Source organism: Sporothrix schenckii (assembly GCF_000961545.1).
Source record: "Sporothrix schenckii 1099-18 chromosome Unknown Cont47, whole genome shotgun sequence".
NCBI classification, from domain to species: Eukaryota; Fungi; Ascomycota; class Sordariomycetes; order Ophiostomatales; family Ophiostomataceae; genus Sporothrix; species Sporothrix schenckii.
In genome coordinates this window covers 3,287,826-3,302,759 of record NW_015971148.1, presented here as the reverse complement: position 1 = coordinate 3,302,759, position 14,934 = coordinate 3,287,826, and the positions used below count along the sequence as shown (strand labels likewise).

General features: G+C 48.9%; 3 protein-coding genes across 3 annotated transcripts; 2 read left to right on the top strand and 1 right to left on the bottom strand.

Annotated features, from left to right (window-relative positions):
• Window positions 1-210: 210 nt before the first annotated feature.
• SPSK_04743 (uncharacterized protein) lies at window positions 211-459 on the bottom strand (the record flags this gene model as incomplete). The annotated part of the gene is made up of 1 exon (XM_016731538.1): window positions 211-459. The coding sequence occupies one exon, from the start codon at window positions 457-459 to the stop codon at window positions 211-213; it is 249 nt and encodes an 82-aa protein (XP_016585596.1).
• A 5,267-nt stretch (window positions 460-5,726) lies between these two features.
• SPSK_04526 (uncharacterized protein) lies at window positions 5,727-6,482 on the top strand (the record flags this gene model as incomplete). Its single annotated transcript, XM_016731330.1, has 2 exons — window positions 5,727-5,777; window positions 5,844-6,482. 2 exons carry the CDS (start codon window positions 5,727-5,729, stop codon window positions 6,480-6,482), a joined length of 690 nt encoding a protein of 229 aa, XP_016585595.1.
• A 456-nt stretch (window positions 6,483-6,938) lies between these two features.
• Window positions 6,939-9,401, top strand: SPSK_04016 (uncharacterized protein; the record flags this gene model as incomplete). Its single annotated transcript, XM_016730830.1, has 3 exons — window positions 6,939-8,314; window positions 8,382-9,216; window positions 9,312-9,401. 3 exons carry the CDS (start codon window positions 6,939-6,941, stop codon window positions 9,399-9,401), a joined length of 2,301 nt encoding a protein of 766 aa, XP_016585594.1.
• Window positions 9,402-14,934: the final 5,533 nt, after the last annotated feature.

Below are 14,934 nucleotides of genomic sequence, written 5' to 3'. Positions count from 1 at the left end.
GGTAAGGATAGACGGAATGATGAACTATGTGATAAATGGAAATTGGCCTCCTCTGGTTAGTTAGTTTTTTTTTGGCTTTTTTTTTTGGTTATTTCAGTTTGCAATACTGCTTGAATTTGCCTTTTTTCTTTCCTTGACCTTGTGTAATCTGTTAGATTCGCTAGCAAATGTCATAAGCGCAGCTTGGGAAACCATACCTCACAATGCACTCTAATAAGAATTGTAGTGAGAGTGCATCCCGTACGACACGGATGAGGACGACGACGACGATGTCGACGACATCGACGGCCGCTGCTTGGAGATGCAGGAATTGCAGTCAACCTGCTGGTCCCAAACGTTGCGTAGCTTGGCCACGCCAAAGCACTGATGGTTGAGGTCATTGCGGGCGAGGTGGCAGTACGACTTGAGCCGCGTCTGCGAGCAACCGCAGTTGAAAAGGAACTCTTCGTATTCACACATTGTGGAGATCTTGTAAAGATTTTGCGGAGGAGAGACGGTTCAAATATTCTCTTGTAAGGCCAAGACCGTGATGGAGATATCAAATGTAAGAACGAGTTTTTGATTGAGAAGGTGGTGTTAGATGCTGATGAAGGAAGTAGGATGAAAATAGGACGAGGATGAGGACGAAGGGCCAACAAAATATGACAAGTTGGCTCTGGGAGCACGGTCTATTTATATTCACTTCGAGATGGCAGTGTTCCAAATAAACGTTAGATTTTCTGCTGAATCCCCCACGCAGTTGCCAACGATAAGCCATTTCCTTTCTTGATTTGCGACTTCGGTGCGATGCAATAACAATTCTTTTTGTTTCCCCCTCTCGACAACACAGCCGGTGCTTTGTCTGTTGCCTCCGGCATCTCACGAGAGAATCCGTTTGGACGACACGACAGTCTGAGAGTGTATCCTGCTTCCTATTTGTTCTCGTTTCCCAAATTCTGTCATATATCTGTTTTTGTTTTTCGAACAACACCAACAGTGCGTTCTGCAATGGGTTGCCAGGTGCGTCGGCCGTGACGACGAGAACGGTGCGTATAAGCGAGCAAGTCATTCGTCTTCCATTCAGGGTTTTTGCCTTGCCACTCGGTTTCTTTCTCGTAAACGATAACAGCATAGGTTGCCAGTCTCCTCTTCTTGGAGGGGAAGGATAGGACAACGTCGTGTTGGTTCGAACGAAGACCGGGAAGCAATAGAGGACATGAAAAAAAAAAAAAAAAAAAGAAATGGGAAAGAAATGTCGAGAAGATGAGCCACGAAAAAAGTGACAGATCACATCCTTTTTGTTTCTCGTTTTGTCACCCACCCCCCTTTGTTTATTTTATTTAGTTTTCTTTTGCTGTGCCATTACTCATTTCCTTGTATGCACTCTCTCTGGAAGTGCTTCCTATCCTCCCCGGCTTTCTCGTACGATCGTTGCAGCACATATAATAGGCATCCAATCGGCCTAGTTGTTCAGCTATCATTTTTCTAAATATTTTTATAATTTATTATTTGATTGTTCGTTTCATTTTTGTGGTGTCTCGTTTTCCTTATGTACTCTTATCCATCCCTGCTTTGTACTCTGTACAATCCGGCGCCCCCACAACCCGCGCCGTGACCTACCGGCCCGAAGTTAAGCTCCCGTGGTTCTTACCCAACCGAGTTAGTTTTGGTTAAAGAACGACTATGGGGACGTGAGTACTGACACAGGCTTCTTGAAAAAGGTCCTCAGCACCTGGGGCCTGGCACCGGGTTGTCGACTTGCACCGTGCATGGACAGAGCGCAGACGAAGAGACGAACGGTACCTCACTTTGCCTGCATATCCTGTCCCATGTTGGTAAGGACATAAGGGCCTCGTCACGAAGTCGAGCAAGAAGCAGCGCATCGAGCTACTTTCCCCTCGGCCCTGCTGTTCATCTTGTAACCCGAGTGTACAAACCACGCAACGGATGAAACGAAGATGTCACTGTGCTGCTCAAGGACACTGTCAAGTTGGCCATCCCTGTAATTTCTTGTCGGTGGAGAGGACTTTTGTGAACGGTAACAGGCCCACTGACCTTTCATAGATACTATAGGATGTGCTTTCATGGTTGTACGACATGGAAACAATGATAGACAGAAACCAATCTACTTGTTACCTTGTCATATGCTCTGTTTTCGGACTGTTCATTCCGTCCCAGTTTCTTCAAAGTCTCCCCACTCAATAAAAGAAAGTCAAAGGCAATCATGCTACTGAACGGCCGAATCAAAATCCTGTGACAATGACCATGTCCAGACGAAAAAAAAGAAAGGCGTAGGGCCTAGCCCATTTGACGTCTGACGTGCGTCCACGCTGTCCAATAAATCAGGGAGGCGGAGTCTAAGGACAACAGCATGGGTGTGGAAGAGAAAGAAAAGACGAAAAGGTTGACAAAAAGGTTGACGAGGTGTGGAGGGTGTGTGGGAGAGAATTTCATTCTTCCAGCTTGAGACTTGTATTCTTTTCATAGTTATCTGACAGGCTCCCAGAAGATCAATCTATCTCAAGGAGATGGCCGTTGGGCAATGTAGGTCCTATAGAACCGGCTTGGTGCAGGAGGGACCAAACAATAGAACCAACGATCTCTCCTACCATCTGTCAATCTGCTACCGATCGCGAGAGGCCCTGTGCCTTCCTTTACCCAGAACCAAAGGCTGCAGTTACCTTACCACTGCAGGATAGCACTGAGGCCTCAAACCCAAGATTCCACTATCCAAGATCTGCTTTCCAAGATTTAAGGACCACGATTGCCTCGAATCGTGTTTAGATTTTGGGTAGCGTAGTCTGGAGAAGCAGAATTATGTTTGCTACATAGGACTGGAGATACCTAGACATTCAAAGTGGACTTTTTTCTGGTACAGTGAATATTGACTTGTCTGAGCAGTTGCTTGTATTTCTTGGCTTTTTTTCTGGTAAAAATAGGGAAATCACCGGTTTTCTTTGTTCATTTTCAGCTGCATCCATGCACGGTTGTAACATCAACGTGGGGGTTCTCACAGATTGTACAGACTGTATCACCTTGCAGTGTGTGCATTAGTGGCCGTTTTCCCGTCTTCGTTGTGGGAGTGAAGTTATCAGTTCTGGCATTCTATCTCAATTTTGTTCTGATTCTATAATATTTCTTTATTTTCCGTCTCTCGCCTTTTTTGTTCCATTGTTCGCGCTCTCGTGTCTGCACCTTACAGCACCTTGACGCAGACTGTATGCACAAGACAAAGGAAAAAGAAAACATTATCACGGGTTCATGCAGAAAAAAAAAGAAAAGAAAGCAATGCCAGCAACATCCCTGCCACCCGCCGTGTCCACCGCCCATCCCCGGCCTCTCCCTTCTTTATGATTGTCTGTTGGGACTCGTGTTCTGTCTATATGCACGTAAGACACATCTCCACGAATGATGGCTGTAGCAAACGCCGGGGACAATTCCGTGGGCATGGGTGTGACGGGCCAAAATTAGGAACGGCGATGTTATGGGATGTATGAATGCGTTGCCTGCTGGTTGAACTGGCTATCAAAGCATCTTTTATCGTCGACAGCTTTCTTCTATTCACTGTCTAATAGGACGCTCGAGGTGTATATCCATGCAAGCTGTAACCGAGATGCAGCCCGAGAGACCTTGTGCCAACCAAAACGGAAAGAATGAAAACGCCACGAAACTCGAAAGCGACGCAATTGCGTCAACGGTCCTGTGCTCTGCTTTTTTTTATAAAATAATAAAAAAAGGAAAACATAGACATAGGGTGAAATAAAGAGAGTACATACGTAGCTTTCTCATCAAGTCTTCATTTCGGTAATAAGTCATATTTTACATCGTTGCACTTCATTCTCAGCCGTAGGACAGCTTTGTGTCTACTCGCAGGATGCTAGCCTAGCTTGTCCGTTATTGGATGGCAGGAGAGGCTTCTCTGGTCGAGAGAGACGAGACGGAGGCGTATTGCGGTGTGAACTTGCATGAGCTGCAGGGTGTGAGGGTCTGGCTGGCAGATTTGCAAAGGGAGGTATCCTACTGGATACAAGTGTCGTATGGTTCTGCAATCCTTGTCCATGTTTGCATTCCGGTGTTTGTCATACAACCACTCGTCAGAAGTTGATCTTGCCTTTTTGGAGCGTCATTTTGTGGTGAGAAATCTTGATCTTGCTGCCTTTGCTTTCTGCTGTAAGGAAAGTGCACGATTTATTTTCGTATGGAAACACATGGTCCGCATTTTGCAATGCGGCGACTGGGACATTACTCTTTAGTTCCTCGTCCGCATCATTACCTAGTTCATTATCTTGTCGTTTTCGCACTTTTGGGATTCATTGAGTTGTGTTTCTTTCTTCTTTTCTTTGCCATTTTTTTCTGTTTACAGGAGTACTGCCGGACAAAACATACTTTCATACCTCTTCTCTCCACATTTCAACATGATCTCAGGAAATTGAGAGAAGACAAAGGAGATGTTTTTCTCATCTTGCTCTTCTTTCGATTCTAACACCTTCGTTCATCTCACTGTTAGTTGTTATTATTCCTTTCTCTTTTTTTCCTGTAGTTTTCGGTTCCGTCATTTATTGTCCTTCGTTTTATGTAAACACCATCTATAATTTCATCTGTTTGACCAAAACGTTAATCATCGTGATGCCCATTATGAGCAATTGTACTGCACTTTGCTGGGCTCGACAGTTTCGCAACGCCTTTTAATTCAAGATGCCTTCCGACCTACAGTGCGGCTTTTCGTAGACCCATCTCGAGGGGTTTTGATATTTCGTGATATTTTGTTGTGCATCTTTCCCACGTCTGACAACAAGTGCTCCCAAAATGCAATACTTTTAACTGCATACTTTGTCCAAAGCCGAGCGAACTCCGTTCCTTCCCTGTCTCGTGAGGCAGCCTTGTTTCAAGACACGCTGCTGGGCTCTGTGCACATCTCATCGCTCCTTCCGCGCCACGTTTCTTGTCTGTCCCGTGCCTTGCCCAGTTGCTAGCCAATACCCTGTCAGCCTCACCATCCACCACCGGCCTGGCCTGGTCCAAAAGGCCGCACAGGGCACTTTGCCACCACGAATTAGGCACCGAAAGCCATCCAAACTGTAACCGCCCCGCTCTGTTACCCGTCGCCTGCCGGATTTGGGGCTTCTCAGCCTCATCTAAATTGAGCAGTCGCGACCGCATCCAAATCTAAACAATATGAGTCGCTCCTTCCCTTTCCCACGATCCTTCTACTCCCCCACACTCCCCTGAATGTTCACCGCGCTCTTCTTTTAGACCTCCAGCTTCACGCATCTCTTGTCGCGACGCGCCTTCAGGTCCACGCTCTTTCTATCGCCCTTAGCGAAACTGCGCCGTTTCGCGTCAGCTCGGTTAGCCTTGCACCTCAGGGTTCTCACACACCGCTCTTCTTTTGTCGGACTGCTCCCGCACCACAACAGAGTGACGGTCACCGGGTCTGCCGCCCGGCCGTCTCTCCGTTCTGAGAGATCTTTCTGTCGACGCGGCGCTGGCCGCTCGCATGCACCGGTTGCCGACGTTTTTTAACGGCTGAGACTCGCGGTGGAGCCTTACCTCCCGTCGGCCGATCGATGGCATCGCGATCCCAAGTTTGATCACGTCACCTCTTTTCTGGACTCGCCTTAACAGCCACAACAGCCTGGCGAGCGAATATCATCTCGGAGGACAGCGCCACTCCCGTTCGCCCACGCGCACACAACTTCCCCTCGGTTAATGCGGAGGTGGCTGTTCACATCAGTAGCACAATCACAATGGATCGCATGCCATCCCAACAAGGTAGCCCTGCCCATGGCGTCATGATGGTAAGAAATCTCGCACCCACTCGGTTGGCCAAGACATCCTCTGCATTCTAACACTCACCTTCCAAGCCGCCCCCGTATGCCAACTTGAAACCGGCAATGGTGGACTACATTGTCAACTCAGACGATGTCCCAGTCGGCGCCAAGTTGCATGGGCATGGCCTAACGGCGATTACCTCGCCGTGCTTTTTATATCGGGAACACCCTCCGGGACCGGCATCCGAGTTTTCGGCCGCACCAGACTCCACGTATGGTACCAACAGCTTCCGTAACAAGCCGAGTACTGGCGGGCGCTCTCTTCACGATGGCTCCAACGCCACGACGTTGAGCGGGTTGGCCCATTTGGATACTGCTATTGGTGGTATGCAACTAGACGCGCGGTCTGCAGCCTCGCTGCCTCCATCTGACTTTTACATACCCGCGACCAGTGACTCCGAAAATTGGACACAGGGAAGTATACCAAGGTTCAGCCATATGACGCACGATGACCTGTTTGAAAATGCCGCTACTGGCTTCGACACGACAGACATGTTCAGCACTCCGGATATCAACGACAGCCAGAGCGTGAACGGGACTGCAGAGATTGTTGAGCGCCACTCGTTTCAGAACCAGAACGGTTTCAACTGCTTTCTGTGCCCAAAAAATAACCGAAAAGTCACCAAGACAAGGTCCGAGATGATGTACGTGACGGGGTTTTGTCTTGGTTAGGTTGCTTTCGTGCACTTTAGACGTTGTTTTGTGGTACTTGGACTGACTCGTTATTTCTCATCTAGGAAACATATTCGCATTCACCTTAAGCCGTTCAAGTGCCATGTGGCCGACTGCAAAATGGCTTCCATTGGGTTTGCCAGCAGGGGAGATCGGAAAAGACATCACACGTCTTGCCACAAAGATATCAGGACCCTCTCGGAGTTTTTCATATGCAGCCATGGAATATGCAGTGAGAGAAGGAAGCCCTGGCCACGTTGGGACAATTTGAAAAAACATATCCTGGATGTACACCATATCAAGGCAGACAACCGCGAGAAGTATCTTGTGAAGTGAGTGTTTGCCTCGCCACAAATGTCCCCTTATTCAATGTTTATGGGAGCGACCATATTTGAACGCTCTGGCTAATCTGCTTCGCTTAGAAATAACGACCCACTGGAGACTGATCTTGCTGGCATGGGCCTCCCTTCCGAACCAGATATCACCCAATCGCCGGGTTTGGACACCGAAGTTGGCTCTATCGACTTGCACGATTGCATGTCGGAATTGAACGAACTCATGGCCGAGCCGTTTACAAGTGCCACATGGACCAGCGCCACTACAGGACTATTGCTGCCCACGACGAAGAACGAGTCCATGGCAACGCGGTTAATGTCATCAAAACTTCGTAGCATTCACCCGACGATATCGGCGACGAGTGACGTTTTCAATTTTGCATCGGCACTGCCCCTGAGCCTTCCTTCCCCGACGCTCTGGTCACCACAAATCCCGTCATCCGCCCCAAGCCTCGGGCATCAAAGGCCAAGTACCTTTCATTCCACCCCGAATCCACGTGTGACTGTCCAGCTATACGGCCACCCATTGCAGCAAAGGATGAACCCAAAGCCGCCACTTGATAGTCCTCGGGATGGCAGCGATGTCCTTTTTGGCACGCACACGCGGCCAAGTTTTGAGCGGCACTCAGTTCCTGTTGAACCAGTGGCCCCGAAAAGAGATGTGCACCGCGCCTATGCGGATTGCTATGGCATGGATGCGATTCGACGTATGCAAACAGGCCCCGACCCGTCACCTCTGCTCAAGTACACCGACGGAACATGGGCGTCTGTACACTTTCATTCAATGCTTGCGGGTCCTAGCAAGGGCATGTCTCCCGGTCTCGACGCCGTCGCAGGAGCCCCTAATCGCCACATCCAACTTCAAGACGACCTATCTGAAATAATGGCGGTTGAGACGCAGAAGAGCTCTGATGGCGGCCAGAATGACGACGTTGCTGCCAGCATTGACGTTGTTGACGCTGTTGTTATAAACGAAGGCGATAGTATGAAACAGCCGCAGCAACCACTGAAGCACCAACGTGGGGAAGAGAAATCGCATGATCAAGATGCACAAGAGGAGCAACGATTAAAGGTGTCTAGAGCGTCGCCGACAGTGTTGCAAGAGACACAGGAAGTTACACGTGATCTATCTGTTGGCGCAGAGAGCTACATCGACCTCACAGTACCCGACGTGGAGAGCGAGTTTGAGGATGTCGATGCCAAAGGTCCCACTGACGTCGACGAGACGTACGCTTCGGCTGCTGTTATTGACGACATTGCGTTTGATACCTTGTCAGACGACCGCCTACAAGCTGTTTTAAAGAGACTGAAGAGGCTTGATGACGCTGGCGGCCGACTGAAGAGCCTAGGATTCCAGCTGGATGAGGTTCCCGTAACCCCGGCAAAACGCAGTGTGCCGAGTGTGCGATCAGAGCATACAGCTACAAGGGAAGCAGGGCGTCACCCTTGTGCACAGGATGGATGCTCTGCATCGTTCGTCAGCAAGGCGTCATTACGGTATGAACATATTCCAAGTGCTCAGTTTTGCACCCTGTCATTTACTGACCTCGCTTGACATGTCTAGAAAACACGAGAAGCGGCACCAGCGTCCATATGCATGCACCTTTAGCTGCATAATGAAGGGCAGCGATGCAAAGCTGTTTGGTAGCAAGAATGACTGGAAACGGCACGAGGAAGGCCTCCATTTCCAAGAGCCTGTTCATGGTGAGGAGTGGCAGTGTGGTGAGATGATGGACACGGTGGACGAGAATGTCCGCATCCCTTGCTGCCAAGTCTTCAAGTCGGCGCCGATGTACCGGCTGCATCTGGTCCGACAACATGGCTACAGTGTAGACGACAAGAAAACACTGCGTGAGAAGACGGCGCGATACAGGGCTGTGCCAGCCGAAAGCTGTAGGTACTGGTGTGGCTTTTGCGAGACGTACATTCGCGTCACTGCTCGGGTTCAGCCAGCTAGTACCAAAACAAGTGGTGAAAGCAGCAACAGCGATACCGCCACCAAAGCTGTCGCCGAAAGCTCCGCTGCCAACATGGACAATGACGACGACGACGTCGGCAAGGGAAAGGGAAAGCAAAGGGAGACTGCGCCAGAACCTCAACTGTGCCGGGACGGATTCATTCTCTTTTCCGAGTTCTTGAGTAAGCGGTTTAACCATATTGACAATCACTTTGTGGGCCGTGGCGACCGGAAAATGAACATTGCAGAGTGGGTGCCCGACGATGCACTTGGACCCGAGCCCAACCACAACGACAGTGAAGTTTCCTTACGGAGCCACCGAAGCAACCACGACGACGCGGCGTATCGGAAACGACACCATGGAGATGACCAGCTGTCCAGGACGAAGCGGAGCAAATCGTCGAGACGAAAAGCTGGAGCGCGCTTCTTTTCATGGGTTTGTGTAAGTGTCGGGCTTGCTAGTTTTGCTTTTCTTTGCTTTTACTTCATCTTTACGTCTGCGGTTCACTGCATTGATTCGCTAATGGTTTACTACAGTGCCGTTGCAAGATCATCAACACCGCCAATTCGGATGTCATGTGCAACGACTGCCAGCACGCCATGTGCGGTGTGTGTGACCGCGAGTGAGACGTTCGACGCCAGTTGGCTGTTGTCATACTCTGCGGATCTGAGCTTGTTTTGCTTATCACAAACTTTGATTCACAAACTTTGATTTTGGTTTCCTTCCGTTGATTTGACGAGACATTAACGACACAACACAAATCTTTCTGACGAACTACCGAGACCCATGAAAACCAAGGGTACGGATACTATGATGGCTGATTGGTTCTGATTTATTTGCATATTTTCCGCTTTTTCTTTTGTCACCTGTAAAGATTTGAGGACGTGATATTTTGGAGCCTAGGGAGTTGTTGGACTTTATTGGACCGTATCAGATGCACATTTTGGCGTTTTGCAGTATTATACCCTACAATTACATTGTTGTCATTTGCTCCTTTCTCATTGTTCTCGTTCCACCCGACCTTCACAGGACTACTCTTACTGATTGAGATCGATGAGCGCCGTGGTCGTTTCCGGTTGCAGCAACAGGTTATGCACAGCCAACAACCGTACGGTACGACTTGGGGGCCAAACGACAACATCGGCGAGGTTCGCCCAAGTCAATCACGCCCTCGAGTGATGCCCCAGTTGACACCTCGTGACGGTAAGATTGAGACGTGTCATTTGGCCCCCAAAATTTAGGTACGACAAAAGGACAACAAAATATGCTGGAATGGTCGACCTTTTTTTGACCTGCATTAAACATGCATCCATACAAAGGCGGTCAGCCATTTTCACTTTTGGTTTGGACGCCTCCATGAAGCCTTGACAATATCAGTACGTGAACCTTACTGGCTTCGGAAGTGGAAATGGAAAGGAATGGAAAGGAATGGAAGGGAATGGATGGATGAAACGAAGTGGATGGAAATGAAAACGGATATAAATCAAATGTACGGACAGTAGACCAGCGACGCCAGCGGGACGCACGTGAATACGCAAGGCTACATTCATTTATCACCAGGAAATGCAATGAAGGTCGCCGGCGCTGTGGTCCCGCTGCGAGGACCAGGTTGGACCAGAACGCTCCCAGGACAGAACGCGCATATTTCACTATGGGGGTGGTATTATCAATTTTCGTTGCCAGGATCTCGCAAACCGTCACCGCTTTTTCTTGCCCGGACCTCGTTCGGCCCTACCGAGGAATTATGCTGCGGACGGAACCACTCGTTGGTAGCAGTGCACGCACTTTTCAGGGATCGCACAGCCACGAGGCATAAATCGAAACAAGAGACACCGAACCATTTCTTTGGAGACATTACTTTTCGAGTTTTATTATTTTATCATTTTATTGTTTGAAAGGCGCCATTTTTTCTGGTTTCTTTCTCTAGTTTCACTTCAATTTTGGTCTTTTCCTTTCATTTTTTGACTTTGGCCCCTGTAGCTGCACATGACAAAGGGTCCTCCGACGCTCAAGCTGTCTTACTTGTGAAATATTTGGGTGGGACTGCGTTGTCTCTGTTCTAGCACCCTTTGTTTTTTCGTTGATGTTGCCCCTCATTAGGTCTGGCGTGCGCCTTCAACGGGCAAACCTGTTACCTGTGGACAGCTGAGTGAAAGGGTAGAACGGGAGACCGGTCGTCTTCACTTTCACGGCGGAGGCATTTCGTACGCATGCTGTTGGTTAGTGAAGATCAAGACATTGTCGCGAGTTTTGACTCCTGTTCTAGGCAACGCGTTTGTTGGTATTTTTGGACAAAGATTGCGTTGGCGAGTGCCAAAAATAGAGTCGAGTTCCCTTTTCCACTTTGTGAATTCGCACATATTTTCTTGCAATTTTCTAGTGTCAGCGAGCGCTCCACTGCAAGTCCAGGGTAACTTTCTAGTGTCTACGTTGACTGCCCCACGACAAGAATGCCACCACGTGGCTCAAGGTTTGCCGAGATACCGACATCAAGGATCAACTGTCACCCTGTATTGTGACAGTAATTACGGAGAAGTACTTCTTTTTAGTAACCTAAATAGGCACAAAGCTCCGAGTGATCACAAGGGTACGAAACGAAAGATCAAAATCGAAAGATCCGAAACGAAAGATTAGAAACAAAAGATCAGAAACGAAAAGGTCCGAACCAGAAAGGTCTAAGCCAGAATGGCCAGAAACAAAATATCAGAAGAGGAAAAGTACAGAGACCTTGTCATATTACATGTTACGCTTACCTGGGTTGCAAAGTGTTTTGCCCTGCGTTGTACTCGGAACTCCTTCTCTTCACCAAACGAGATATGTGTGAAACAAGATAGCCACAAAAGTCCCGAGTCTCTACCGGCATAGGAAGCCTACCACCAGCCACTCTAAATTGTCCGGGTACGCGTATAGATGCGCGACACAAGAAAACGGAGAAAACTCAAGAAACGAAACAGCTGGGTTAACCGCCTGTTTACACCATGAGTCCCACAAGGAGTGGGCCTGTCCCCAGGAATCACGCCTAGTTGCGACTCAGACGGTGAGATCATCCAACGTCATCAAAAAAGGTACGTTTATCTCAGCGAACACAGATATCAAAGTGCAAGAGAATGAGCGCTGAAAAGTGCAAGCCGACACCGGAAATGAATTACTCCAGAGGCCACAACAACCGGGAAGCCGTTTACTTTTTACCCTCGCTGTTTTCCTTTCCTTTGCTCAACGGGAAGTGGTAATAGTCGAACAACCATGCGGCTCTAAGTGGGTCCGTAGTGCTGGACATAGCTGAGTCTTGCTCTTCTGACTCCCGTCTCGTATCCCATCGGTAGTCGGTAGCGCATAGCTGGACGATCGAACCGGCTTCTTGCATGTCGAGCTGCAGAGCAGTAGATTGCAGTTTTCTTCTCGCGTGAAGCTCGAATAAAGGACGAAAAAGGGGGGGGGATAGAAATCGCGCCCTATAAAGTGAACCGGCTGGAGTCTTGACCAGATACATTACGTCGTGCATACTGCCTCGTTCGGCCGAGGATTCATGACAAAATAACACGCTTTGTTAATGATTCCCAAAAAGGAAACAATGTATGCTAAAACGTGAGTTTACTGGTGGCCCAAGGGCTTCCTCTATGTCCCACTATGCAGCCACTGTTAATTGTTTGTTCTGTTTTGGCCCAGGCCAGACCCGTCACTTGCGGACGAAAAATTCCACGTCAAAGTGTATTCCTCAGTGGGCAGCTACTGTGGGTAAATTTAGTGACCGGGCCATGCGGGAGCAGCTTTCGTCATTGCATGTTTTGAAAATCCACCCGCGATCGACGCTTAGGACTGCCAGGCGTCCACTGGGATCAGCTGGCGACGAAAAATGGCCTGAACTCTCCAAGGACAACCCGCCAGCAAAATGAGCATTTTATTTTACTTACATGACAAGGGCCAAATTTCTGCGAGCAATCTTCCCCGATTCGGTTTGAAAGCCCCGCTCATGATCCAAGGCGACCTGGTCCAAGCTCATTCTGTCTCAGGACAGGTCACTTTTGGACCGCAGAGTTCGAGGTCTGGGTGCGTAGTGGGAAAGTTTAATAAGGCCAACTTTCGATACGTCCACTTCGATGTCCCTTTTTTTTTTAAAAAAAAAAAAACCCATCTAAAATGCGAACCGCCTTGCAAGTTCGCACTCCGACTCCAGTCTGCGTTTGCACTTGTACACCAATGATAATCCATGACAGTCCTGTATCTGGACACTGTTTCGTTTCTTGTCGCCTTAAATTGCGGTGTTAAAAACGGGTGTCCAGTGAGTCCAGGATACGGGTCGTCGTCATCAGCAGGTTGTCGAAACAGGGGTGAAGTGGACGTACGAAAGACTTTGCATTACCCGGGTTCTAGTTCTAGTCTGGGTTTAGTTGTGTTCTCCTAGTGTGGTTTTTGGATGTCGAAATCCCCACATCGCCTTTTTTTTCAATGTTGACGTATTGGAGATGTTTTTTCTCTCTCCGTTTTTTTGTCTTAGCATACGGCACATTATTCAATTCATCGGTCGGCGTCGTCCTGTTACTTACCCTCTTCTGGCCTATCCTTGTCTCCTTTTGGCGCCGAGTAATGTCTGGCGTACTCGAACGTCGAGTCCAGTCTCGGTGTTTTGACACAGGTTACGGGCATTGAAAACGGTTGTTGTCAGCCATGTAAGGACGACGTTCGCATGACGTTAACAGTGGAACAGTAAAGGTGGGACTCCAAACGCGACCAAATACGCCAACGACGGGAACGGAGCGCTCCAAGCCGCTCCAGGGTCCAGCGCTGGCGGCTTTTCGCGCTAGATGAGCTTAATTGGTCCCCGTTTTTTTGTCGGCATTGAATGTCTATTGAAGAAACATTTCTCGCAAGTCTCGCGCCCCCACCATTTCCGTACGTTTTCTGGTACGGTATCTCCGTGTCAACCCAACAATCTTATGTATTGGCTACCGTTGTGCGCTCTGTAAACCTGGTTGCCATTGCAGGTGCCATTAAAACCCAGGCTCCGCTTTCCCGGACCAGGGGACTCGAGCAACGCCTCGAGTCGGATGACGGAATGGACAGCTAGGATGGGGCCTTGTCGCTCTAGAGTGTGTGCCAAGCCTGACGCTGGGCAATCTTACTATGGAGTGTTGATTGACGGCCGTGAATATCACCTGGATTTTGTCCGTACGGGCCTTATGGTTTTCAACCTTTTTCAATCTTTTTCAACCCTTTCAACCCATTTCAACCCTTTTCAATCCTTTTCAATTAACATGGAATTGACAAACCGGAGCGAGACATTGTGGTTTTGTCGCATTGTCGGATTTTTCTCTTCTGTGCGACGCGCCGGACCTAGGATTGGTGCCCAATGTAATGAACCCCTTCACAAGGCTTAGGATACTTGCTTGTGGTGGGATAAGCAGTCTGAAAAAGAAACCCCCCCCCCCCCAAAAAAAACAAGAGGAAAAGCAGTCTCCTTGGACCGTGCCCCAAAACGTTTTAGAGCCTTTTGCCATGCCACGGTAGTTTCGTTGAGCCTTGTACTGCTTTTCCCCTTCGCGCGTTTTCTAGACTCGGCGTCCTAACCGGTGACGTACCAGGGGAGTGGAAATATATGTAATAATAATACAATATATATTTGATCTACGACGCAATTCGTGGTGCCTCATCGGATGTTTGGCGTAGCTTTGAACAGAAGATAGACGGAGGCAGAGAAATGAAATGGATATCGGGAGGAGGCAGCTCCCCTGGCACAAGGCCGTGGTCTCCCACAAGGCGAGATTAGATGCCTCCGAGTTGGCCGTGACGATACTTTGGGCCGGCCGACGTGGTGGGCCCTCACACATGCAGTTGACGCACACAAACTTCACAGGGCTCCGGATGGACTTTGAGGCAAGGATGTGTGGCGTCCCGATTGGACTGCCGTTTCAAGATCTCGTAGTCTCCCTTTGCGTGTTCCCAGATTCTGTCTCTTCCTTAGCCACCCACTTACGTCTCCTACGAGCAAAGGGAATGCGTGCCTTGCTAGCTCTGCCACCCTTACATACGATTGAGCCTCCTCCAAATCTAAAACCGCCCATATTAAAACAAAGCATCCCCATACATTTGGATTTTCGAGTCTGGTTTGTTTTCTTGCCCATTGTTCACGCTTTAGAAGACTCTGATGCTTCTTCTGCATCT